A 25,326-nucleotide genomic window follows, 5' to 3' on the forward strand; every position below is an offset into this window, starting at 1 on the left:
GTCCCGCAGGGCTCCCCCTAGGAGAGCTATGAACGCGCCCGCCTTGAGCGCCCCCACAGGCCTGCTCTGGCCACAATGTGGGGTCGCCCCGCGGACACTGGTGACCAGTGGGAGCATGACCAGGAGGCGATTACCTTCTAATCACACTTGGCTTTATTTTTAGGTAACACCAAGAAGGACGCCATGAGAGCGAAGGCCGTTGGTAACCGCCCTTTGCTCTCGCGCTGCTAGTCTCCCCGCCATGAACCGCCAGCAACAGACGCTCTGAGCGGTTGAGGGCGGCCTTGGCGCGCTGGAACCCCGCCTGCCTCAAGGCTCCTGCGCAGGCGCATGGGGCAGGCCTGGAGCCCGCCCTGGGAGCGCCCTGCTGGAGATGGGGAAATGGAGGGACCAGGCACCTGGGTGCTTCCTGGGGCCAGACAAGGCCTTCTCGTTTGAACCTCCGTGACAGTGCCTCTGAGCAACGGCCACTCCAGTTTTCAGTAATACAAACCTGCATTGCATGCACTTAGGTAACACTCTTGCTGAAAGGTTTCCCTTTGGAGGGTTTGTCCTAAAGCAAAGTATCCTCAACTTGCATGTTTTGCATTCCCTTTGGACTGCATTTATTTCATTCCTGCTCATTCCTTTCAAAAAATAGTATGCCCTGTTTTCCTACTCAGTCTGGAGATTCCATTAAAGAACATTTCTGGCAAAGAATTTTAGACCTGAAAACATACTCCAAAATATACCTTCTTTTGACTCCATTCCCAGAGTTTTCCCAACCGCATTCAAATGATTTCTAGAAATGTTTTTGTTATAGCTTTGATCAATTTCAGTTGACAGAGCAGCAGGTAGTAAGGGAACAATTCCACACTCCCCCACCCCCGACTCTGCAACACAGTGCAAAATTCCAGTTGGCAATAAAAAACTAGTAGGAAAGCAACTCAGTGACTTGAGTTTGTAATAGCTTCAGAAGAAACTTTAATCGTCACATGTAATAGCTTCAGAAGAAACTTTAATCGTCACATCCTTTCTGCTCATTTGCAGGATTCCTGTCATCTGTCTCCATGTGATAACACTGAAGAGCCTTCACGTCTACGCCGGCCCAGGGCCTCAAGTGCAGAGACTGAGAGCTGGGCAGGACACAGCATGGAGCCGCCATTCCTCTACTGTTCCCTGATGGGGTGGAAGAGCATGTGTCCTCTGAACAGGGGATCCAAGCCCTGAGATGTTCTTTCTCAGCAGTCAGTGTGGCCCAGGACTTTCTATGGGCATGCTCAGAGAGCAGCGGCCAGAGGACTTCTAGCCACCACCTCCCATGGTCAGTCTTCACAAATTACCTTTGGCTAATTTGATTGTCTCTCCTCCTGGGGTCTAGGACTTCAGACATGCACAGAAGTGATTGCAGAATTGAGACAAGACACTGTTCCACAGTATATTTTTTGTATACTGGTCAGAAAAAGACTCATTCAAATCCTGTATCAAAGCCATGTGTAAGAATCTTGAGAAAGCATCCGCTGACTGACTTGACAAGGGAGGAAGCAACCATGAATTCTGAGAATGATATTTTTGCCTCAACATCCCTCTTAGATGAAGTTATTGATTGAAAATCATTTAAGTTTGCCCCATGATAAAAGGTCTAGTCCTCAGAAAGATCTCCAAAGCATTTACGGTTTGTTTTGTTTTGTTTTGTCAAGTTTACCATGATTTTGCTTGAATTGCTCTCCGTTGATCTTCTCAGCTAAGATCGAGATAGAGTTGCACAGCAGAAGAGGGCTGCATGTAAGAAGACAGTTCTATCTCACAGGACAAAAGGCCTGGGAGCACCCAAACAGGCAGTCACTGTGTGGAGGTCACTCCCCTCCCAGTGGCCACTGTGGAGGCATTTCATAGAAATGCTTGCTGGACCATTCAGGTTTAGAGTTGGGACAAAACCAACAATTCATGAGGATATTGGACAGGAGTTAGGAATGACCTCACACAACTGGGGCAAGGAGGGGAGAACCCTGGGCTTGAGACTTGCAATCCACCGCCTGCCCCTGCAGTGTGGTCCCTGTTACATTTTCCTGCAACTCTGCCTTTCTTGAGTCCAAATGTCTTCAGAAGGGGTAAACGCTTCGTAAGTGCCAACAGGGTGTGTTTCAGTGAATGTTAGCAATGTGCACTGGTCTGGCTGAAGGCCTGTTCCGTTCCCCAACACCCTCCCATCAGTGCAAAATTACCCCGCCCAGCAGGGAATGACATGTGTGTCTCCGAAGATTTTGTTGCTGTGCTCTGAGTACTCACTCCTCATCTCCTTTGACCGGTTTCCTATCACTCCCCTTGTTCACAACACAGAACATGAGTGTTCTTTCCTGTCATTTTGACGCTGATAAACGGACAGTGATTCTCAGTGTGAAAATGAGAATGAAGTTTTTTTAAAGACAGGCTACAATAATTCCCACGCAGAGAAGCACGTGCGATGACACTAGATTCCAAACAGCAAGAACGTGTGGTGAAGATGAAGCCAACAGTGAGCTGACAGAGGCCAGCCAGGATTCACACATGTGAGGGGATGCATGGGAATGGGGATGGGACATTGGTGGATAGCATCCTGGCATGTCTTAGAATGAACATGGGTTGTGGATTTGTAACTCCTGGAGAAACCACAGCTCTAGGAATTGTAAGCTGCTTTATGTTAGGAAAGAAAAAGATGGTGTTCTGCCCTCCTGTCCCTTACAACTGTGCTTGCTGCCACTAAACCTGGAAGCTGAGAAGGGTATAATGGCTACCCCTGACTTCCTCTCATCAAATCAGCCCGCTATTGTTTTCTGCAATGTTTGTGTTTTGTGGTGAAGCCAAGATTCACACCTGAGTCTCCTTACCGCAAGTTCTCACTCTCACAGTGGAGAGTTAACAATAATCACTTCATATGTTGCACTTTTTTGGGAAGAGTTACCAGATAAAGTGCAAGATCCCAGTGAAATGTGACTAACAGATAAAGGAAAAGCAGTTTTTTTTGTAAAAGTATACTCTAAATATCACATGGATCACAATTATAATAAAAACTAATTCACTGTTTATCTTGAGTTCAAATTCCACTTGGTATTCATTATTCATACTTGCTAAATCCTGCCACTCTATTCTTTTGATTTGAAGGAATGGAACAATGTCTTATCCTAGGAATTTACCTACAGAAATAGAGGAGCCACATTACTAGTCATTATAAATATGAAGAAAACATTGGATCATACTAATATATTAATTTTTACCCCAAAAAACCTGAAAGCATTTTTAGACAGCAAAAATAGCTTCATTATGCTTTTGATTGCATAATATATCTCTGGAAAGATGAAAAACAATCAGATAACACCTGTTTCCTCCAAGAAAGAAAATGTGGTGGCCAGGGAAAAGAGAGGGGAGGAAGGCTGGTCATTGCCTATTCCACTGTGCACAGTTTGAATTTGGAACCATGCAAAAGTATTGCTTGGTTAAATTAAAATCATTCAAAAGACAAAACATAAATATTTAACACCAGCACAGTATGCTGGGAAACAAAATGAAAGGATTTCTGGTCTTGGTGCTATAGGTCGCATAGCCACTCTTTCCTGGATTGAGGCTTTCCAGCAAAGGGGATGGGAAGTAAGGCTGGCCTGCTGGTGTGGACAGAGATTCCAGCAACATACATGACCTGGCGGCACAAGGATTGCTTCTGAAACAATGATGAGCACACAACCACCTAATAGCCTGGATCAGCTGAGACCATTCTGATTTCAAACACCCAGTCCCCTTGCCTTCCTAAGAACCCCTGTGTTTTCAGACTGAAAACATGTTCTGAATTGTGTTCAGGAAGTGCATCCCCTGTTGAAAGTCATCAAGAGTGGGAAAGAGCCAAAGTGGGAAGGAGCATGGTTTGATTGGCACAAAAGGAGGTCTGTTGATAAAGAATGGAAGTAAAGGGGAAATCAGGTATTAGCTTTTGCTGTGAGTCAGGACAATTTGAAAGTTGCCTAAAGAGATGCACACCATCTGTGTTGCTGCCGTCCAGTTGGAAGGGAAACTCAGGTTCTTGCCTAATGGCTGAAGCCGTTCACAGAATGTCCCCCACCCCTACCAGCTGCCCACTGCCCCTCCCCCTCTGCAGAATGTCTGGGGGCCTATGTTCCAAACCTATTTACATTCAAATTTTCCCTGCTCCACTTGGACTCAGGAGCATCTGCTGAGCCAGGTCACTCTCTTGGTCCTACCCTTGACTTTTCTCATTGCGGAAACTGCCAGACAGCGGTGGTCAGTGCCCAGCCTGAGGGGATGGCTTCAAATGGAGGTGAGCCTGTAGGGATGGGGGCATTATCCGAGTCTGCCATGCCTCAACTCCTTGGGAATTCAAATTTGACACTGCCCCTGGGGACAGTTAATAGGGCTGATGTTGAGGGAGGGAGCACTGGATGTCCCCAAGGACATCACACCTGGGGATGGCCATGGCACCCTGAGTCTGTGGTTAGGGAGGATGAATCCTTAGAGGTGGACAAAGATGCTTGGGGGAATACACCGTGTAGGGGAAAGGTTGGAGTGGATGGATTGATCCTTTCTAGAGGGAGACAGGTCATGTCATTGTGTGTTTGTAGGGAGTGGTGGGATCGTGTTGTGCTGGTGGCCCCGGGAGGATGACAGGCAAGCCTGAGTCCTGTGCCGTGTCTTCAGGCACCTGGAAGGTGCCCTTCCATAGTGTTCAGAGGAATTTAGACTGGAGTTTTCTAAATCTTAGGGAGGAGTGGGGAGAAGTGGTCTCAGTCAGAAAACTGTTGGGTGGGTTGACTGTGACAGACCTTGTAGTGACAACCTCTGGGTGAGCGAGCCTGGGGGCTACTGTAACTGCCACAGCCCGGAGCCTCTCAGCTCCCTCCCAGAGCTGGCTTCTCTGTCAGTTCAGGTAGCTGTTGGCTTTGATTTAACAGGGGTGGGGGCAGATGGGGAAGTTCAGGCAACACAGGGCCTGGGCTTCCTGAGTTGTTCTGAATTGCTTGCCTGTTTGTGGAAGCTCAGGTCTTCAGACCCACTTCCTCTTGTCTGCTAGTTCATGGCCTGTCCTCTGCACTTTGTGTTACTGTGGAGATGAAGAATTTGCTCCTATTCCATTTATACAGCCTCATGAATGGGGGACAGGTGTGGATTCTTCTGGTTCTCAGTGGAAGGGTCTGGAAAGGCTGGTTTCTTCTCCTTCCTCTACTTCCTTGAGTAGAGGAAGGAGAGTAGCGCACAAATAGGAAGATGGTTCTCTTAATATTATTATTCAAGTTAGGATGTGCGTCCTGAATGATGAGGTGCATGTGCTGTATCCCTTATTCCCCTTGACTAGAGACTGCAGGAGGTGCTAGTGAATAGAGATGAGTTCCAGACAACTTTGCCTTCCCTGGCCCGTGGCCCAAGAACCTCTTGTTCTTGGTTGGCCACTATGTTCAGTTATTGGGAGCTCAAAGGAGAAGGACCACAGATGGGCTCCTTATCCCACTACCTATTGTAACCTGAGCAGCAGCTGTGAAAATCCCTAGACACCTCCCCTGATAGCCCTGCTGCTCACCATTTGCTGGCTGTGTTCTAATCGTGTGCAGCTGTTGCTGGCTGTGCAGTGACACTATCTCAGGGGACTCCACCACTGCTTCTCACACCTCTCCCTGGGAACAGAGCTTCCTGAGTGGCAGCTGGGACCATCAAGTACTGAGGAAAGGGTGGCCCGAATCTGACCCCTATTTAGCACTTGCTGTTGGTGGTGCCAGGACAATCACTTCTATGCAGGGCATGACGAGTTATGGATTATCTTCAGGGTTCGTAGGGCACTGGCTTGGGAAAGATTTCCATCCAGTGGTTTTCTTTTGTTGTGTTTGAGCTAGGAAAGACAGGGGTTTACAAGAGCTTCAGGAAAAGGAAGATTGAAGAGGAGATGGGGCCATAATATGCGGAAGCCCCTGACTTCCTGTGGGCCTTCTGAGTGCCAAGCACTGCCCTGGGGTAGGCCCCTCACCTGTTGCTGAGCACGCTGAGGACCACCAAGCTGCTGAGAGACTCATCCCTGACCCATGGCTTGGGAGATGCCTGTGAGGCTGACAGGGTCTGCCAGGGACACCCCAGGGAGACCCTCGGGCAGCGAAGGCTTAGCTGTTGCTTCTTGGGGACAGGGGTCAGGGAGTCTTGGTGACCGGGGCCAGGCTCTCTAGTGGAGCGACTCTCCCGTGGAGGAATAGAGGATCTGATGCACACTCAGGGACACTTACAAGCTGCAGAGTTTCCCTGTCACATGCCCTCAGCTGTTGGGACTCCCCTCTGATTCCCAAGTGACTAGTGTGGACCTGGAGACCCCAGCTCATTCACCTCTTTCCTTTGTCTCCACAGCATACCCAGTGCTGGGACCAGGCGTGACCATGAACCCTGGCACCTCCCTGTCTGTGTTCACGGCTCTGCCCTTTGCCACACCTGCTCCCAGCCCGGCACAGGGGCCACCCCTCATGACTGCAGGGGTTCCTACGGGTGGCCCACTGGTGCTGCCTGCCTTCCCCAGCACATCTCTGGTGGCAGGACAGGATGGTCATTGCCCAAGTGGGGCCGCGGCTTCCAACGTCTTTGTCCAGATGAGGACAGAGGTGGGGACTGTGAAGGCCCCTCAGGCACAGACCTTGGTCCTAACTCAGGCCCCCCTCATCTGGCAGGCTCCAGGCACCCTCTGCGGAGGTGTCGTGTGTCCGCCGCCCCTACTCCTGGCAGCTACTCCTGTGGTGCCTGTTATGGCTGCCCAGGTGGTTGGGGGCACCCAGGCCTGTGAGGGAGGCTGGTCCCAGGGCCTTCCTCTTCCACCACAACCACCACCAGCTGCCCAGATGCCCCCCATCGTGTTTCCAGCGAATGCTGGGCCATGCCCACAAGGGGCTCATGGAGAGGGGAGCCTGGCTTCCTCCCAGGCTAAGTCCCCGCCGGACAACTCCTGTAACCCCAAGAGTGTCTATGAGAACTTCCGACTCTGGCAGCACTACAAGCCCCTGGCCCGGAGGCACCTTCCCCAGAGTCCTGACACCGAAGCACTTTCCTGCTTCCTCATGTGAGTGCCCTCGGGGCACCGGAGCTGTCCTGCAGCTCACATGTAAAGGGCTGCTGGATGGACAGGAGAGCTTGTTCATCCGCTGTTCAGGGGAGCTTGCAGGGCGGTTGTGAGGGTGATGGGTTGCACTATGGGAAGGTACATTTTCAACAACATTAATCTGGCTGCGGCTCAGGACAGACTGTCAGGGGCCTCATCTCAACTGCCCGTCACTGTCCCATGAGTCCAGTCAATCCTTACTTTTAATAATTTTCACAACAATGTTTACAGAAGACCCAGGTCAGAGAGGGTTTCTGGTGTGACGTGAGCTACGGTTTGGGTTTAGGTCTTTGAGTACACACCCCAGTGCCTCCCCTTGAACCCAGTATTGATGGCCAGGAGCACATCACATCAGGCTGGGAGGAGGAGCTGCAGGGCCCAGATGGAACCTGGTACATGCCCGCAGTTCTGCCGAGGTCCAGTTAGCACAGCGGTGGTGGAGCCTTCACAGGGGGATGGTCTTGGGCCCCACACTGGGGTCGATGCTGGGCAGGTATTTGCATCTTCACCCTCAATCCCTCCCAGAAAAAGGGACAATGATGCTTCATTCAGGGGATAGTGAAGAGATGACTTGAGCTCACATATGACATGCATAGCACAGTGCCTGGAACATGCTATGACACATTACATGATAGCAATTATGATTACCGTCCCCATTACTATCATTATCAGGACTAGGCCATCTAGGAGAGAACTCCCCAAAGCCACAGGATCCAGTGATAGCTCTGAGTGCACCACGAGCCCAGCAGCCCAGGGCCGTGGACTGTGGTGACTGTGAGGCAGCAACGTCAGCATCTGGAAGAGTTTGTGGTTTCATTCCCAGTCCCTACCTCTCTCCACACTGCGGTGCCTCTGTGACCCTGTGTTTCCCGCTGATGAGCAAACGGGAGCTTGAGCACATCCACCTTGCAACACACAGGCCGTTTCCCCAGGGAAGTTCCCTGCCTGGGGTGTAGGTGAAAGGTGACCCCATCTTCATCCCCAACAATCTCACTGCCCCCCCACCCTGGAACTGGTTGCATTCCCCCTTGGAGCGGAGTCCCGATGCACTGGGGACCCTGATTCTTGGAGTGGAGCTGCCCCAGGCTCACAGGCCTTTGCCATGTCTCCTGTGGGAATGTGGGAAGCTGTACCTGGCTGCTTGCAGTGGGCTTGGACACGGCTCTGCTTTGGTTCTGGACGTGTGCTCCTGCTCCTCATGCTCCCGGACCCTGAGGCTGCGTCCCCAGGGGCTGCCTTACTCCAGAGTTCCCAGGAAACTGGTTAAATACTCAGTCCTGGGGCCCTGAAACCTGCATTTTAACCCTCGCTCCCAGGTCATTCTGTGTGCACGCTGTCTCAGTCAGCTCAGGCTCTGTCGTAACAAATCCCATAGACTGGGTGCTTTATCAAGACACATTCATGTCTCCCAGTTCCAGAGGCCAGAAGTCCCAGATCAAGGTGACAGCAGATTGGGTGTCTGGTCAGGGCCCTCTTCCTGGTTGGAGAGAGCTGCCTCTGGCTGTGTCCCCCTGTGGCTGAGAGGAAGAGCCCTGGCGTCTCCTCCTGGCCTTATCAGGGCTCCGATTCCATGACTGGGACCCACGCTCATGACCTGCTCTGACCCTGACTGCCTCCAAATACTGACACACTGGCCCTGAGGGCTTCAGCACAGCAATGTTGGGGGCACACATGTTCCACCCATAGTACTGAGTTCACTTCTCAACACTGAGGACCTGAGGGGCAGTCGGAGAGGCCACTTGGTAGCTTGTGTTGATGTTTGATCTTGCAGTCGTGTCCTGGGGCCTGAGGAGCCCACATGGGGGAGAACAGGACAGGGACATGGCAGGACAGGTGTGCGGAGGACAGGGACCAGGGGTTGGGACCAGGTGGGCCTGGGATGAATGGTGGGCTTATAGACTGGGACTGACTGCACTGGTTTACAGCCCAGTTCTCCGATCCCTGGCCCGGCGGAAGCCCACCATGAGCCTGGAGGAGGGACTGTGGCGGGCCGTGCGGGAATGGCAGCACACAAGCAACTTTGACCGGATGATCTTCTACGAGATGGCGGAAAAGTGAGTGTGGGGTCCTGGGGGCAGGGCCCGCATGGCAGGGTGAGAGTGAATGACAGAGGCCCGGTGGCCGTGGTGGCTTCTCAGCGTGGAGCATGAGGAGGATGTGGACAAACACAAGACGCTCTGGGCCCCTGGCTGCCTCAGGAAGCTGCTCCTACCACTTAGAGTGCTCTGGGGTCTCAGTGCTGCCCTAATGGGAAGCAGCCCTGCCTGGCCTGGGGCCTACCCCTGCCTTGACACTGGAGGTCATGGCGGGAGCAGCCAGCATCGCAGCCCAAAGTGGGTCACCTCCAGCTGTGGGGATGGGGAGAAGGGGTGCTAGTGACTATAGACAAGAGTGGGGTGCAGGCTCCTCACAGCAGTGGCCAGAAGTCGGTTTTCTCCCATCCCAGCCCGACCACGGAGTTGGGTCGGGGAGACCTATGCCCAGGACACCGTAAGCCCCATCTCTGGCCTGACCGCCTTTGCTCCTGGGCAGTCCCCTCCGTGAAGACAGACAGACAGCAGCCTCAGGGGAAAGGGGCCCTGTCCTCTGGGCTCAGCTTGTGCTTCTTCCTGATCATTGGACTCCCAGGCCTTGTGGCCCTGGCTTATCTTTGAGGGGCCCACAGTCCCAACCTCAGGACTCCTGCATCTGGGCATCATCCCTGACGCCCTCTGCCATCAACCCCACCCCTGGCCAGCTGAAACCTGGAGGAGCGATCCCCTGGGACCCTCCTGGACATCGTGGCCCTGACTTGAGTCAGGAAGCCCCGTTGATGCCATGGGCTCTGCAGGGGCCGGGTGAGGGAGGGTGAGCCCAGAACTCTGGGAGCAGCTCCCTCCTGGGACTGGGGGATGGCACCTAGTGAAGGCCTGGACAGTCCACCGGAGGCACTTCCTCCCATCCCTGCCCTCGGCCGCTGCCTGATCCTGGGGAAAGGGGGTCTGGACCCTCTCAGCACAGCCTGGGCCTCCTTCACCCCCAGGTTCCTGGAGTTTGAGGCTGAGGAGGAGATGCAGATTCAGAAATCGCAACTGATGAAGGGGCCCCAGTGCCTGCCTCCTCCGGCCCCACCGAGGCTTGAACCTCAAGGACTTCCAGCCCCTGAGGCGGACAAGCAGCCAGGTATGGCTTCCCACATTCCCACAGGAGCCATGGCAAAGGCCAAAGGGGCCAAGGGAGGCCACCGTGCCCACACCACATGCCTCCCTTCAAGAGGGAGATCTTCTCCCTCCAATAGGACAACTTCCAGGAGCATATGTTGGGTATTGACCTGGTCAAGTTTCCTAGCTACTCTCTCCCCTTGGCCATCCAAAACTCCACACATGCTCTGCCCAGGAAGCAGGGATGAGCGAGGAGAGTACACGGCATATTGGTGGCTCCGATCTTCCTCCCAAGCGATGCTGTCTCACATGTGCCCCTCCTGCCTCCTCCGGGGGTGCTGCGGTTCAGGTGGTCCTGACCCACCTGGGACCCACTTCACATCCCCAAGCCCTGCCCTCCCCTGTGTGGTGCAGGCAGGAGGAGTGGCCCTCACCACACCCATCCTCCTCCCTCTCTGCCTCAGTGTACCTTCCCAGCAAGGCCGGCACCAAGGCCCCGACTGCCTGCCTGCCACCACCCAGGCCCCAGAGGCCAGCGGAGACCAAGGCCCGCCTGCCACAACGCAGGCCCCACCGGCGAGCTGAGACCAAGGCCCGCCTGCCACCACCCAGGCCCCAGAGGCCAGCGGAGACCAAGGTCCCCGAGGAGATTCCTCCAGAAGTGGTGCAGGAGTATGTGGACATCATGGAGGGGCTGCTGGGGCCTCCCCTCGGGGCCACAGGGGAGCCCGAGAAACAACGGGAAGAGGGCGAAGTGAAGCAGCCAGAGGAAGAGGACTGGACACCCCCAGACCCGGGCCTCCTGAGCTACATTGACAAGCTGTGTTCCCAGAAAGACTTTGTCACCAAGGTGGGCTGGCCTGGAGTGCTGGGGTCTGCAGGATTCCAGGGGGTAGCACTCCCAGGTCCTTGGAATTAAGCTCTGTTCCTTAGTTACTCAGCAGTGCGTGTATTTCCATGGATTTGAGTGTCTGTGTACGTGACTGTGTGTGTCTGTGTGTTGCTGTGTGTTTGTGTCTGTGATTTGTTACCGTGTGTCTTTGTGTGTCTGTGTGGGTGTGAGTGTGGAGTGTGTATGCTAACTGTGTCTGTGTCTTTTCCTGTGCCGTATGTGGGTCTGTTTGTGTGTCTGTGTGTGGTTTGTGTGTCTCCGTCTGTGTGTGCGTATGCTGCCAGGTCTGCCGTCTGTGTCTGTAGCTGGTGGTCGCCATGATATGAGACAGCCCCACGAGGGTGGGGACGAGGCGCTTGCAGCTTTCTGCATCTCGTCTGGGTGTCCTTGGCTCCGGGTTACTCCCTGCCCAGGAAGCTCACGCCTTCTTCCTTCTGTTTCCAGGTGGAGGCCATCATTCACCCCCGATTCCTGGAAGAATTGCTTTCCCCACATCCACAGATGGATTTCTTGGCCCTAAGCCTGGAGCTGGAGCAGGAGGAAGGACTCACCCTTGCCCAGGTACCCCAGGGGCAGGAGGGACCCAGCACACAAGGCCCACCTGATTGTCTAACCCCACCCTGCTGGGGATGCTCGGCTTCTTGGGGAGCCACTCCGGGGTGGGAAGATGCAGGTTCAGAGGGAGTAGGATGGAGAGGAGCCAGGGAGGGGAGTCAGGATGCAAGCCGCAGTGAGGCCCAACAACGGGATGCCCGGCAGAGCCACACCCTCTCTCTTTGACATAAAGCCCAGCTGCCTCAGGCTTCCCTGCCTCCCGCCCAAGTGTCCTGGTCTCCACCACCCTGGGCCCTGCTCACACCCAGGGTAGTGCCAGTAAGTGCCCCCTTTCCTTCCGCAGCTAGTGGAGAAGCGCCTCCTACCCTTGAAGGAGAAAGAGCATGCGAGGGCAGCTCCTAGTCATGGCATGGCCTGTTTGGACTCAAGTTCTTCTAAATTTGCAGCTCGCCAAGGAGCAGAGAGAGACGTCCCTGACCCCCAACAAGGGGTTGGCATGGAAACATGCCCACCCCAGACGGCTGCCCGGGACCCTCAGGGACAAGACAGAGCCCCCACTGGCATGGCCAGGTCCAAAGACTCTGCTGTGCTTTTAGGATGTCCGGATTACCCTGGGCTGAGAGCTGCCCGGCCAACCTCTCCTCCCCAGGACCACAGACCCACGTGCCCTGGCCTGGGGACCAAGGACACCTTGGATCTCCCTGGAGGATCTCCTGTCAGGGAGTCACACGGGCTGGCTCAGGGGTCAAGTGAGGAGGAGGAGCTCCCCAGCCTGGCCTTCTTCTTGGGTTCCCAGCATAAGCTGCTGCCCTGGTGGCTACCCCAGAGCCCTGTCTCTGCCTCGGGCCTTCTCAGCCCGGAAAAGTGGGGACCCCAGGGAGCTCTTCAGTCCGCATCTGCTCCGAGAAGAGGCCTTAGCCTAGCAGCCTCTCCTGCCACAATGTCCAAGAAGCGACCTCTCTTCAGAAGCGCATCGCCTGCTGAAAAGACACCCCACCCAGGGCCTGGGCTCAGAGTCTCTGGGGAGCAATCCCTGGCTTGGGGGCTGGGTGGTCCCTCACAGTCTCAAAAGAGAAAGGGTGACCCCTTGGTCTCCAGGAAGAAGAAGAAGCGGCATTGTAGCCAACAGGGGCTTCCGGGCAGGTTTTCTGGTGCCAGTCCCCAAGGGTGGGGGTCTGGCAATCCGATGCCCCAAAGCAGTCAAAAGCTTCTTCCTCCCCAGTGCTGATCTTGCTGGGCCTTAGCTTTGGAGGGTAGGGGAGGGAGGGGAGGGGAGGGAGAGGGTGGCTGAATGGGGAGGGCAGAGAGGGAGGGGAGAGGAGGGAGAGGGTGGCTGAATGGGTAGGGCAGAGAGGGAGGGGAGAGGAGGGAGAGGGTGGCTGAATGGGAGGGCAGGAAGGGAGGGCCTGGGGGGAAGGGGCTGGGGGGTGGGAAGCAGTGCCTTGGGTGTCTCGTGTGTAAATGTGAATAAATGTAGTTGTGTTGGAAAATGCTCTCAGGGCTGCTGCCTCTGTCCTCGGGGCTGTGCTGCTCCGTGGAGGGTATCTGTGAGGGTGGGCAGAGGAACTGGGAGATGCCAGGCACTGGGAACCCACAGGGGCTGGTCCCACTTTTTCCCCCTGGTGTAGGGAGCCCCTTCAGTTGCTCCAGGGACTGACAGATGCTGAGGAACCCCTTATCCCTCCCACCACCCACTCACAAGGCCTGCCTGCGTTAGCGAGGCTTCTTGGAACCTCCCATCATTATCAGTATCCCTGGAAAATCCTGGGATTGGAGAGAGCTGGCTGGCTCTTGTTCTGCTCGGTGGGAGCACTGCCCCTTTGCAGGAGTTAGGAATGTTAAATGAGCCTTGTTTGAAGGGAACGTGGTCCATACTCTGGTGTGCGTGGGTGCCCAGCCAACTTCCTCACCTAAAGGTGAAAGTGACACCCTGGAGCTCCTGCTGGTTACCCCACTGGCTGTTGTCTATCCCACTGTCCCTGTCCTTGTTTTGGCTGAGCCATTCTTAGGAGGCAGAACTTGTGCTTCCTCCACCTCTGTGTCCCACGTGAGCCCTACAATCTGCCCCAAAACGGGCACAGTGGGGCTGACTGGGGGGCTCTGGCAGACTGAACACATGTCGCCCCCCGGCTCCCCGCACAGTTCCTGTGTTGAAGCCCTAACCCCCAACGTGATGGTATTTGGAGATGTGACGTTTGGGATATATTCAGGGTTAGAAGAGATCATGAGGGTGGGGCCCTAATGATGGGATTAGGGCTTTGGTAAGAAGCAGAGACCCCAGAGTTCTCTCTCCCCCTGACAAGAGGACACAGTGAGAAGGCGGCCATCTGCAAGCCGGGAAGAGAGCCCTCACCAGAATCTCACCACACTGAGACACTAACCTCGGACCTCCATTCTCCAGACTGTGACAAATACATTTGTTTTTTTAATATGCGCCACCACCCCCAAGTCTATGGCACTTTGTCCTAGCAGCCCTATGTGACTAGGACAAGGTCCATAATCTCAAGAACTTCCTTCCTGACTGGTATCTGGAAACCGTGCATCAGAACCACGGGAAAGAAAGGCTTGGCCCTTTGCGACTGTCAGTGCACCTCTACCCCAAGTGCAGTGTATCACACATGAACCAGAAGAGCCTGGGATGCAGTGAAAGGGAATCTGTAAATACCCATGATGTCATCACATCCACGCTTAGGGAAGCCATACAGCTTGCTCACAGCAGGTGCTGGGGGTGTCCTGAGGTTCTCTGTCAACTTGGCCTCCCTGCTTACCCACCCAGTGCGGCTGGAGCTGCCCCAGGCCAGTTTGTCTCCAGAGACCCCTCCGTTCACCACTGGGTGACAGATCCCTGAAGAAGCCATGGCCTCCTGGGAAACTCCATCTGACACCATGAGTAAGGCCGGCCCCCGTTAGTGAGCATGCTGTGCTTTCTGACAGCTGCCAGAATGGACTTGATCCTGGTGGCTGCCCTTTTGTAGCTCACTTGGATTCTAACTTCAGTGTCACATGATGCCCTATGAATGGAACATACAATATGTGTCTTTCATATCTGTCTTCTTTCACTTAGAATAATATTTCCAAGGTCATTCACATTTTTAGTATGTATCATTACATCAAACTTTTTGTTGCTGAATAATATTCCATTAATGGATATACTAAAATTTATCCATTTATCAGTTAAGAACATTTGGGTTGTTTTCACTTTTTGGCTATTGTGAATTATACTTCTCAGAACATTTGTGTACAAGGTTTTCTGGGGATGTATGTTTCCATTTCTCATGGCTACATACCTAAGAGTGAAATTGATGGGCCGTATGGAACCTCTATGTTTAACCATTTCAGAAGGTGCCAGACTGTTTCCAGTGTACATGAACCATTTTATATACCCACTAGCTGTGTGAGGGTCCCAGCGTCTCTCCATATTCCGGCCAACATTTACTATCAACTCTCTTTTTGATAAAGTCATCCTAGTGGTTCTGAAGCTGCATCAAATCATAGTTGCATTTGTGTTTCCCTGATGTTGAACCTCTTTCATGTACCTATTTGCCACTTGTATATCTTCTTTGGAGCAATGTTACTCAACACTTAGTAATTTTTAACTGGTTTGTGTTTTGTCATTGAGTTGTAAGAATTCTTTATATATTCCAGATAAAAATGCTTTACAAGATATAATTTGCAGAAATATTCTCCCATTCTATGGGTTGTCCTTTACTTTCTTGATGGTACTCTTTGAGGCACAAATGTTTTTACTTTGGATGAAGTCCATTTTATCTATTTTTTCTTTTCTTACTTGTGGTTTTGATGTCATGTTTAAGAAACCATTAACTAGTCCTAGGTCATGAAATTTATTCCTATGCCTTTTCCTTTTTTAAAAACCATCTTAAACATTTTAAAGTGTACAATTTAGTAATGTTATGTGTATTCACATCATTGTGAAATTTAGATCTTTAGAAATATTTTATCTTTCACAACTGAAATTTTGTGCACATTAAATACTAATTTTCCCCCTACTCCCATCCCCAGCCCTGGCGACCACTACTTGATGTTTCTGTGATTGTGACTACCTTAAATACTTCATATGAAGGAAAGTATTTGTCCTTTTGTGATTAGCTTATTTCACTTAGAATAATGTTCTTGAGATTGATCCATGCTCTAACATGTGACATGATTTCCTTCTTTCTGTAGGCTGCTTAGTCTTCCATTGTATGTATATACCATATTTTATCCTTTCATCCACCAACGAACATTTGGATTGGATCTCTTGGCCATTGTGAATAATGCTGCCGTAGGGATTGTACTGAATTTGTAAATTGTTTCAGGTAATATGGACATTTTAACAATATTAAGTCTTCAAATCCACATGCATGGAGATGTCTTGGCTTTTATTTATATACTTTTTGGTTTCTTGTAGCATTGTTGTTTTGTAGCTTTTAGCATCCAAGTTGTTTGCCTCCTTGGTTAAGTTTGTTTCTAGGTATTTTGTTCTTTTTCATGCTATTATAAATAAAACTGTTTTTTTTGTTTGTTTGTTTGTGTTCATTTCTATCTTTGTTTGTTTTTGTAGTAGAGACAGGATTTCACTATGTTGGCCAGGCTGGTCTCAAACTCCTGGCCTCAAGTGATCCGCCTGTTTCAGCCTCCCAACATGTTGGGATTACAAGTATAAGCTGCCGCACCTGGCCTGAAATTTTCTTCTTAATTTCCTTTCCATATTGGTCATTGCTAATGTATGGAACTGCAATGGATTTTTGTGTGATAATGTTGCATTTTTAACTTCGCTGAAATCATTTATTAGTTCTTACAGGTTTTTTGGTGGAATTTTAGGGTTTTCTACATATAAAACCATATAATATGTAAATAGAAATAATTTTACTTCTTCCTTTCCAGTTGGAATGCCTTTTATATATCTTTTCCTTGTTTAATTGCTCTGGCCCAGTACTGTGTTGAATAGAAGTGGCAAGAGTGGGCATCCTGACTTTCTCCTGTACTTTGAGAAATATCTTTGTCTTCCACTAGTAAACATAATGTTAGTTGTGGACATTTCATGTAAGGCCTTTATTATGTGGTAGTATTTTCCTTTTATTCCTAGTTTGCTGAGTGTTTTTAGTCATGAAATGGTGTTGAATTTTGTTGAATGTTTTGTCTGAATCATGTGATTTCTGTCTCTCATTATATTAACGTGGTGTGTGACTTATTTTTGTATTTTGAATTATCCTTGCATTCCAAGTATAAATCCAACTTGGTCATGATGTATAATCCTTTTTTTTTTTTTTTCTTTGACATGGAGTCTCACTCTGTCACCCAGGCTGGAGTGCAGTGGTGCAATCTCGGCTCACTGAAACATCCGCCTCCCAGATTCAAGCGATTCTCCTGCCTCAGCCTCCTGAGTAACTGGGATTACAGACACCTGCCACCACGCCCGGCTAATTTTTGTATTTTTAATAGAGACAGGGTTTCACCATCTTGGCCAGGCTGGTCTTGAATTCCTGACCTCATGATCCACCCACCTCGGCCTCCCAAAGTACTGGGATTACAGGCGTGAGACACCGCGCCTGGCCTATAATCCTTTTAAGGTGCTGTTTAATTCTGTTCACTAAAGTTTTTTTAGGAATTTTGCATCAATATTCACCTGATACACTGGTCTTTAGTTTTCTTTTCTTGTGGCTTTGGTTGTGGAATCGAGATAATTTTGTCCTCATATGAGTTTGAGAGCATTTCCTTTCTTTAATTCTTTGGAAGAATTGAGGTTAAAGATTGGTGTTGATTCTTTGGTAGAATTTCCCAGGGCTAGGTTTTTCTTTTTCTTTTCTTTTTTTTTATTATACTTTAAGTTCTAAGTTCTAGGGTACATGTGCACAACATGCAGGTTTGTTACATACGTATACATGTGCCATGTTGGTGTGCTGCACCCATTAATTCATCATTTACATTAGGTATATCTCCTAATGCTATCCCTTCCCCCTCCCCGCTCCCCACAATAGGACCCGGTGTGTGATGTTCCCCTTCCTGTGTCCAAGTGATCTCATTGTTCAATTCCCACCTATGAGTGAGAACATGCGGTATCATGGAATACTATGCAGCCATAAAAAAGGATGAGTTTGTGTTCTTTGCAGGGACATGGATTCAGCTGGAAACCATCATTCTCAGCAAACTATCCCAAGAACAGAAAACCAAACACCGCATGTTCGCACTCATAGGTGGGAACTGAATGATGAGGTCACTTGGACACAGGAAGGGGAACATCACACACCAGGTTTTTCTTTTGGGGAGGTTTTTGATTACTGCTTCAATTTACTTACTAGCTATAGGTCTGTTCAGATTTGTAAAATTTATTTGTGGTTCAGTTTTGGTAGGGTGTATGTTTCTACAAATTTATCCATTTCTTCTAAGTTATTCAATATGTTGGTATTTAAATATTAGTAGTATTCTCTCATAATTCTTTTTGTTTCTGTGGCATCAGTTGTAATGTCCCTTCTTTCATTTTTAATTTGAGTTATCTTAGTTTTCTTTCTTTTTTTCTTAGGTAGTCCAGTTAAGGGTTTGTAATTTTGTTGATCTTTTAAAACAACTAAATCTTGATTTTGTTGATTTTTTTCTATTACTTTTCTATTCTCTATTTTGTTTATCTATCTGGTCTTTATTATTTCCTTCCTTCTGCTAATTTTTGTTTAGTTTGTTCTTCCTTTTCTAGTTCCTTGAGGTGTTAGGTTATTGATTTGAGCTCTTTCTTCAAGCTTATGCTGCTATAATAAAATACTATAGACTGAGTGTTTTAAGCAACAGATATTTACTTCTTTCAGCTCTGGAGCTGGAGGCTAGGAAGTCCAAGATTCAGGTGCTAGTAGATTCTGTGTTCATAAACTCCTCTTTCATATTTTCTGTGCTACAGTCTGACTTTTTACATCTATCAATCATCCATGTCATCGATTTCCTCTTTATCTGTGTCTAATCTACTCTTTTGCCCACTCACTTTGATATGCATAAGTGTGATGCCTCATCATACATGATTAAGAATGTTCATTCTTAATGATCGAGATGTAATAACTTTAATAATTTTTACTACTTCATCAAGAACATTCTTTTTTATTTAAATGAAATGCACTTATTAGGAACAACACTTTGAATACTCACAAGCATCTTGCACACTTAACCCTAGGCCAGAGGACACTTGGCAACCACACAGGAAAAGGAAACCAGGACAGAGCCCACGGAGGCCAAGGTGGGCCGATCACCTGAGGTCAGGCATTCAAGACCAGCCTGGCCAACATGGCAAAGCCCCATCTCTACTAAAAATACAAAAATTAGCCAGGCGTGGTGGCATGCGCCTGTAATCCCAGCTACTTGGGAGGCTGAGGCAGGGAGAATTGCTTGAACCCAGGAGGCGGAGGTTGTAGTGAGCCAAGATTGCTCCACTGCACTCCAGGCTGGGAGACCGAGCGAGATCCCCCTCCAAAAAAAGAAAGACAAAGAAAAAAAAGAAAGGAAGGAGGGAGGGAGGGAGGGACGGAGGGCGGGAAGGAGGGAGGGAGGGAGGGAGGGAGGGAAGGAAGGAAGGAGGGAGGGAGGGAAGGAAGGAAGGAAGGAAGGAAGGAAGGAAGGAAGGAAGGAAGGAAGGAAAATAGAGAGAGAAAGAGAAAGAGAGAGAAAAAGAAAGAAGAAAGAAAGAAAGAGAAAGAAAGAAAGAAAGAAAGAAAGAAAGAAAGAAAGAAAGAAAGAAAGAAAGAAAGAAAGAGAGAGAGAGAGAGAGAGGGAGGGAGGGAGGGAGGGAGGGAGAGGAGAGGAGAGGAGAGGAGGAAGGAAGGAAGGAAGGGAAATGATTGGACTCAAAGTTATGCTGCAAATTAACTGGCACTATCATCCCTATTCAAAATCATTCTGTGGCATAATCTACAATGAGGCAAACTGCTGACACCTATCAAGCCCCAAGGGGCCCTCTGAGTCCCACCTCAGGGGAGAACCTTGCTAGGGTGTATCCGATGGCATGTGTGGTATCTGTGCTCCTGGAAACAGGTGGAGGCTTTGGGGTGAGTGCAATGCCGGGAGGGTGGTCTTGAGCACTCGTATCCTCAGTTGGAGGAGAAAGCCCAGAGTGAATTTTATTTTTCCACATTTGCCTCCTTTGATGTTGTATATCTGTGATGGTTAAGAGTAGATGTCGGTTTGACTGGATTGAGGGATGCCTAGATGGCTAGTGAGGCATAGTTCCTGGTTGTGTCTGTGAGGGTGTTTCCAGAGGAGATTGACATGTGAGTCAGTGAACAGAGAGAGGAAGATCCCTGCTCAATGTGGGTGGCACCACACAATCAGCTGGGGGCGTGGCTAGGACAGAGCAGGTAGAAGAAAGGGGATATTCAGTACTCCATCTTTCTTTCTCTCTCTCTCCCTCTCTCTCTCCCCACCCCCTATCCCCCCTAACCCCCTCCCCACCCTGCCCCATCTCCTCATTCCCGAGCAGGATGCCTTTTTCTCCTGCCCTTGGTCATCAGACTCTAGGTTCTTTGACTTTTGGACACTAGGACTTGTACCAGCAGCCTCCTGGGGTCTCTCAGGCCTTTGGCCTCAGACAGGGGGCTGCCCTGTTGGCTTCCCTGGTTCTGAGGCTTTCAAACTATTGAGCCATGATGCTGGCTCCCCTGGGAGCCACGCTGTCATTCTCCAGCTCATGGGACTTTGCCTTTGGGGTCATGTGAGCTAATTCCCTTTATATATACTATTAATTCTGTCCCTCTGGCGAACTGTAATACAGTGTCTTCCTGTTCCATTTAGCATGATTACAGGAATGGGAAAATATGTTAGGGGCTGGAAGATGGTTCTCTGGGAGGAGGTATCAGGCAGGGTCCTGAAGGTAAGACCCTCCAGGCTCTGTCCTGGCAACTTTGCTGACCAGTACATGGTCTTCTTGTCCAGGAGTCCATGGATGCTCAGGGCAATCTAGGCAAAATTTGGAGTCTGTGATGGGCTTGGAAATTTCAGTGAAGATTTGGGAGCATCCTAACCCAAGCTATTTAAGAGCCTCTGCTTTACATGGTGTGAAGGACCCAACAACCACCTTCTATATAGCTGTCCTGGGCATGCTTGGTCTTCCCAGCAATGAGTTTTTTGTGGTGTGATCTCAGAGCTCACCTCACTCCACCCTGAGACTCTTGTACAGTGAAGTGCAAGGATGTGGCCAGGCCAATTGTCAGCAGTCAGCTCCTGGCCTGCCTAACTCAATGTAGAGCATGTGTCCACCGTGTGCTACTGTGCTGCCCAGAGTCACTGGGCTCATGAGCCAGATATAAATGCTGAGTCTGGGGCCTGTGTGCCCGACAAGCCCTGTCCTGTCAGTTGGCCCAGGGAGCATCACACAGGGGACTCCTCTCCTCAGGCTCTCTCGCATCTCTCTGGCAGACAGGTGGTCATGATCGTCTGCGCTGTGGGGCCCTATTATTCCAGAGCAAATGCTGGAGCCAGACTGACCCTATGGAAAGGCACAAGGACGTGGGCTGTGGTGATGGGCGCCCTCAGTCAGGCACCAGCTGTCCCGCGTTCCTGGCTTCCACCTCTGAGGCAGCTCCCCGACATTCTCCAAAGTCTGTCCACTTCCTTATCTGTTACAGTTGCTCTTGTCAGGGGGGGCAGTGGGCTTTGGCCTGTTTACCTACACCCTCGTGTGTGTGCTACAGCCTGGTTTGGGACACATTTGGTCTCCATGTGAAGACCGAGATTGCAGCTTTCTGTGCTTGGAGCCCCAAAAGGACAGGTGGGCCCTGAGGGACAGATGTCCCAGTCCCAGGACAAGGAACTTCCCCCAGGAGAGCTGCTCATGGCCCCCTTTAACTCCCAACTCCCATGGAGGGGCTGATAAGGGTTCCCTGCAGGCTGAGGCTCTGAGCACAGGGACACCTGGGGCCCTACATACCAGCCCTATGAGAAATAGGGCCAAAGAGCCTCATTCCCCGTGTGAGTGGTTGGTCACCCACACTTACGGGCCTCATCCTGCACAGGGTCCTGTAGCTGACCCACACCTGACATGCTGAGTCTTCCTTGGGCTTCATCCCCTGGAGTCGTCCCCTATTCCTGGCTCCCATGCTGGTGGCCCTGCCTTCTGTCACAGATACCCAAGGACTCTCCAGGCCATACCTCAGTGACAGCAGCTTTGCCATCCCGCTGGCCTCGATCCCAGAAAAACTTCAAGAGAACAAGGCCCAGGATTTTAAAAGGGCTAAGACTAATGTTACAGAAAATGGACTGTAAGATGAGGAATTTTCACAAGTGTTCTCCAATTTATACAGAGAATGAAACAGAAATTGTGAAGCTGAAATTTGCAAAAAGCAACACTAAGAAATAGTGGTTTAAGCAGATGATGCTTTCATGGATTCAGGGCAATGACTGCTATCCACAGAGTGTGCAGAGGAAGGGCCTGGTCCTGGTGGGTAGCATGGCTGTGGCTCATCCAAGAGAATAAGAAAGGGCTGGGCAAGCCTCATATTTGGAATTCACCGGAGTGAAACTTGGCCAGTGATGCCAGGGAAGGGCCACAATGGTGAAGGTGTTGACCACCCATCTCTGCCACAATCAACCCTGATTCAAAGCATTTGCTGAAGAACCAGAGCAGACTGACAGTGAGATTTTGGGCCTCTGGGCCAGTCATCTCTATAAAATGACGTATTTCTCCAAGAACAGGACAAGGAGTCACCATTTTCCCAAACCACAGACCATATCTTAATAGAACAACTTTTTTAAAAGTTCTTATTTTCTTTTACTTTAAGTTCCAGGATACATGTGCAGAACGTGCAGGTTCATTACATAGGTATACATGGGCTATGGCGGTTTGTTGCACCTATCAACCCATCATCTAAGTTTTAAACCCTGCATGCATTAGTTATTTGTCCTAATGCTCTCCCTCCCCTTGCCCCCGACCCCCCGACAGGCCCCGTGTGTGATGTGCCCCTCCCTGTGTCTATGCGTTCTCATTGAATAGAAGAACTTTAAAAAATGTGCAGCTGGAGCAGCTTTGAAGGGAATTGGTAAGCAGTGGGTGGAGAGTGATGTGTTTCAGGAAGGGTTGGACTGTCTGGCTTGCAGGTGACCCTCTTGTCCCACAGAGGCAGTCTGCCCGTAACTCATCAGGAAGCCCAGGTAGTCTTCCTCAGGCACTTCCATCATTCCTGGGATGGCAGAGATAAGAAGGGACTGGAAGAGATGGGGGCAGAGAACAGCCCTCACTGACAGCACAGAGCCTCACCCCTCCACACAGTCTCTGTCTCCTCTCCTCCTCTGCCCACACAGTGACTCCCAGCCTCCAAGATTCCTGCTTTCAGCAATGCCCCTGATAGCACACCAATTATCTGAGGAGTTCTCAATCACCAACTCTTCACTGCCCATTAGCACAATGAAGAAACTGAGGAAAATGTATATGTCTCTGAATGTTGCTAATGGTCTTAGGGCAAACTGCTGCTTATTCTGCATTATGTACTTCTTGGTTAACTGGGGTTAGGGAGTCGTTTTTTAAATGAAATGATGTTCATAATGTCTGCAAAATGAAAGATGTGCAACCCCATGAAAAACTCTATGCTTTTTGAAGGAGTAAAGGAAGCAAGGAGGAGTGATACAAATTTTGATTGTTGAAGTGGCATGGGGGCAGGTTGAACTTGTCCAAGACTGCTTCCCTGCAGGCCAGCCGCCTTCAAGGCTTCATGAATGCTCTCCATCGCTGGGTGTTAAGGTCATCAAAGCTGAATTCTAGTAGAAGAGACATTCTAGAGGTCTAGAATGTCTTACACTCACACACTTAGAGGTCTAGAGACACCTGTTCTAGTAGTCCACCATTATGCCTCCACTCCTTAGGTCTTGAAGCGAAATCATAATCATTCATTCTACAAGTATCTACTCAAGACGTGATATTTGTCAAGTGAGTGATGAGCACAGTGGCTGATAGGCAGACACAAACAAAAGTCAAAAAATGAGTAATAAAGGGTAATGAAGGCCAGGCATGGTGGTTCATGCTTGTAATCCTAGCACTTTGGGAGGCAGAGGCAGGTGGATCACCTGAGGTCAAGATTTCGGGACCTGTCTGGCCAACACGGTGAAACCCTGTCTTTACTAAACGTACAAAAATTAGCTGGGCGTGGTGGCCTTTGCTGAGCTCTCTTTTGTGTTTTAATGTCAGGTTAAGGAGCTCCAGGGCCTTTGGGGATTCTCAGCCAAACCAGGTCCCATCATCATGGCTTTCTCCCCTCTCTGCACAGGTGGACAGATAATCTACTGCTGCTCACAGGACACACAGAGCTCACCCCTGCTCACTCAGGCTCACCTCCTAGAATGCCTCCTAGGCAGGCAGAAGTTGAGGCTGGCTTACCACACTCACATTCTGGGACCAGGGACCTGCATCTGCCCTTGCTACACTCAACTGCCTCTCGGGCTGTCACCGCTGCCCTTGGAAGAGCTCACACTGCTGGTGTGCCCAACTGTTTCTCAGGCTCTTGCCAAGAGGTGGCAAGAGAGTTAGTTTTTTCTGCTTACCTGCCCACTGGGAACAAAACTATTTACTTTCTATTGAGGTAAAACAGATTTAACATAAACTACCATTTTAATCATTTTTGAGTACAGGATTTATTGGTGTTAAGTTTATTCATATTGTTTTCTCACCATCACCGCCAATTCATCTCAAGAACTTTCTTATCATGCCAATATCAGACTCCGAACCCATTAAAAACCCAGCTCCCTGCTCCCCTTTTTCCAAGTCCCTTCATCTGAAGTGGAATGATGAGACTATTTTTGAAATTAGAATGTTTACTTTTTGCTGACTTTCTCTCCATGAAAACCTTCCCTTGATTGAGTCAGAAGTCACCACACCCTGGTTTCTGGGACAGATTCCCCCGCGTCCTCAGGAGACTGTGCCGCATCTGCTGATGATGCCGTAATGGGACCCCAACAGGAAAACCGGGATACCTAACGTGCAAGGGCAGAGTTTTCCGGGGAGAGGAGGGGTTTCTCGAGAATTCTGGAAGCATGTCTGGAACTAGAGCCTTGTGTGGGAAGTGCAATATTTTTCTATCAGCGAAGCACTGAGAATGGGGAGACACCTTCTGAGGGGGCATCACAGGCAGGGGAGAGGAGAGGCAGACAAGACTGGCTGTACTTACACTCAGGACATTAAGCAGGGGAAATAGTCTGGAGTATGTGGTACCACTTTCCCATTGGGATGTTGTGCCTTTTCTTACCAATTTTTGAGAACTTTCGGAATATTATGGATAATATTAAGGAGAATAATCCCTGCCCCAGTTCTGGGCTGCTTCCTCTGGCCAGAGAAGGCAGGCTTGAAGGTGTTGGGTAAAGACCACCTGCCCGGCGCTCCAGGTTTGCTAATGCAGGGGAAGGAGATGCAGCCCAAGGATCCTGAAGCTCTTGCCTCGAGTAGATATTCTCCTCCTAGAGCTGCCAGCCATGGGTCTGGTGAAAGAAAACTGTCAAGACCACCGCTGCCACTGCCACCAACCCCTCCCCTGCAATAGAGGTGGATAGAGATGACCTGCCCCCATCTGCTAAGCTTCCCTGCCTATCTCCTGAGGGATTCCTGGGCAACATGGATAAGAACATGTGGGTATTAAGTAGAACATCAGAATCCAGGAGACTAAAACAGTCACTTAAAAGGATAAAGAAGACATGACAGG

General features: G+C 50.1%; 2 protein-coding genes across 4 annotated transcripts in view; one reads left to right on the forward strand and one right to left on the reverse strand.

Annotated features, from left to right (window-relative positions):
- Window positions 1-25,326, reverse strand: part of LOC102120061 (glutamate dehydrogenase 1, mitochondrial-like) — a 516,922-nt gene that overhangs the window by 253,726 nt on the left and 237,870 nt on the right. The gene's annotated exons all lie outside the window — the stretch shown is intronic.
- Window positions 4,255-13,341, forward strand: LOC135964947 (NUT family member 2D-like). Of its 3 annotated transcripts, none has more exons than XM_065520188.1 (8): window positions 4,270-4,285; window positions 6,349-7,048; window positions 9,013-9,141; window positions 10,110-10,249; window positions 10,692-10,774; window positions 10,820-11,077; window positions 11,564-11,680; window positions 13,303-13,341. In XM_065520188.1, the coding sequence occupies exons 1-8, from the start codon at window positions 4,270-4,272 to the stop codon at window positions 13,339-13,341; spliced, it is 1,482 nt and encodes a 493-aa protein (XP_065376260.1). The 3 variants fall into 3 exon arrangements, with proteins under 3 accessions (XP_065376259.1, XP_065376260.1, XP_065376258.1); XM_065520186.1 differs by lacking the exon at window positions 13,303-13,341 and adding an exon at window positions 12,018-12,908; XM_065520187.1 differs by lacking the exon at window positions 13,303-13,341 and adding an exon at window positions 12,018-12,908 and having other exon boundaries at window positions 4,255-4,285; window positions 10,692-11,077.

The sequence above is a fragment of the Macaca fascicularis genome, chromosome 9 (genome assembly GCF_037993035.2).
Source record: "Macaca fascicularis isolate 582-1 chromosome 9, T2T-MFA8v1.1".
NCBI lineage: Eukaryota > Metazoa > Chordata > Mammalia > Primates > Cercopithecidae > Macaca > Macaca fascicularis.

Bases quoted from the DNA above. Each gene is read 5' to 3' on its own strand.
- LOC135964947 (XM_065520187.1), top strand. The intron at 7,049-9,012 runs GTGAGTGCCCTC...ACTGGTTTACAG, and splicing joins GCACTTTCCTGCTTCCTCAT to CCCAGTTCTCCGATCCCTGG. The intron at 9,142-10,109 runs GTGAGTGTGGGG...CTTCACCCCCAG, and splicing joins TTCTACGAGATGGCGGAAAA to GTTCCTGGAGTTTGAGGCTG.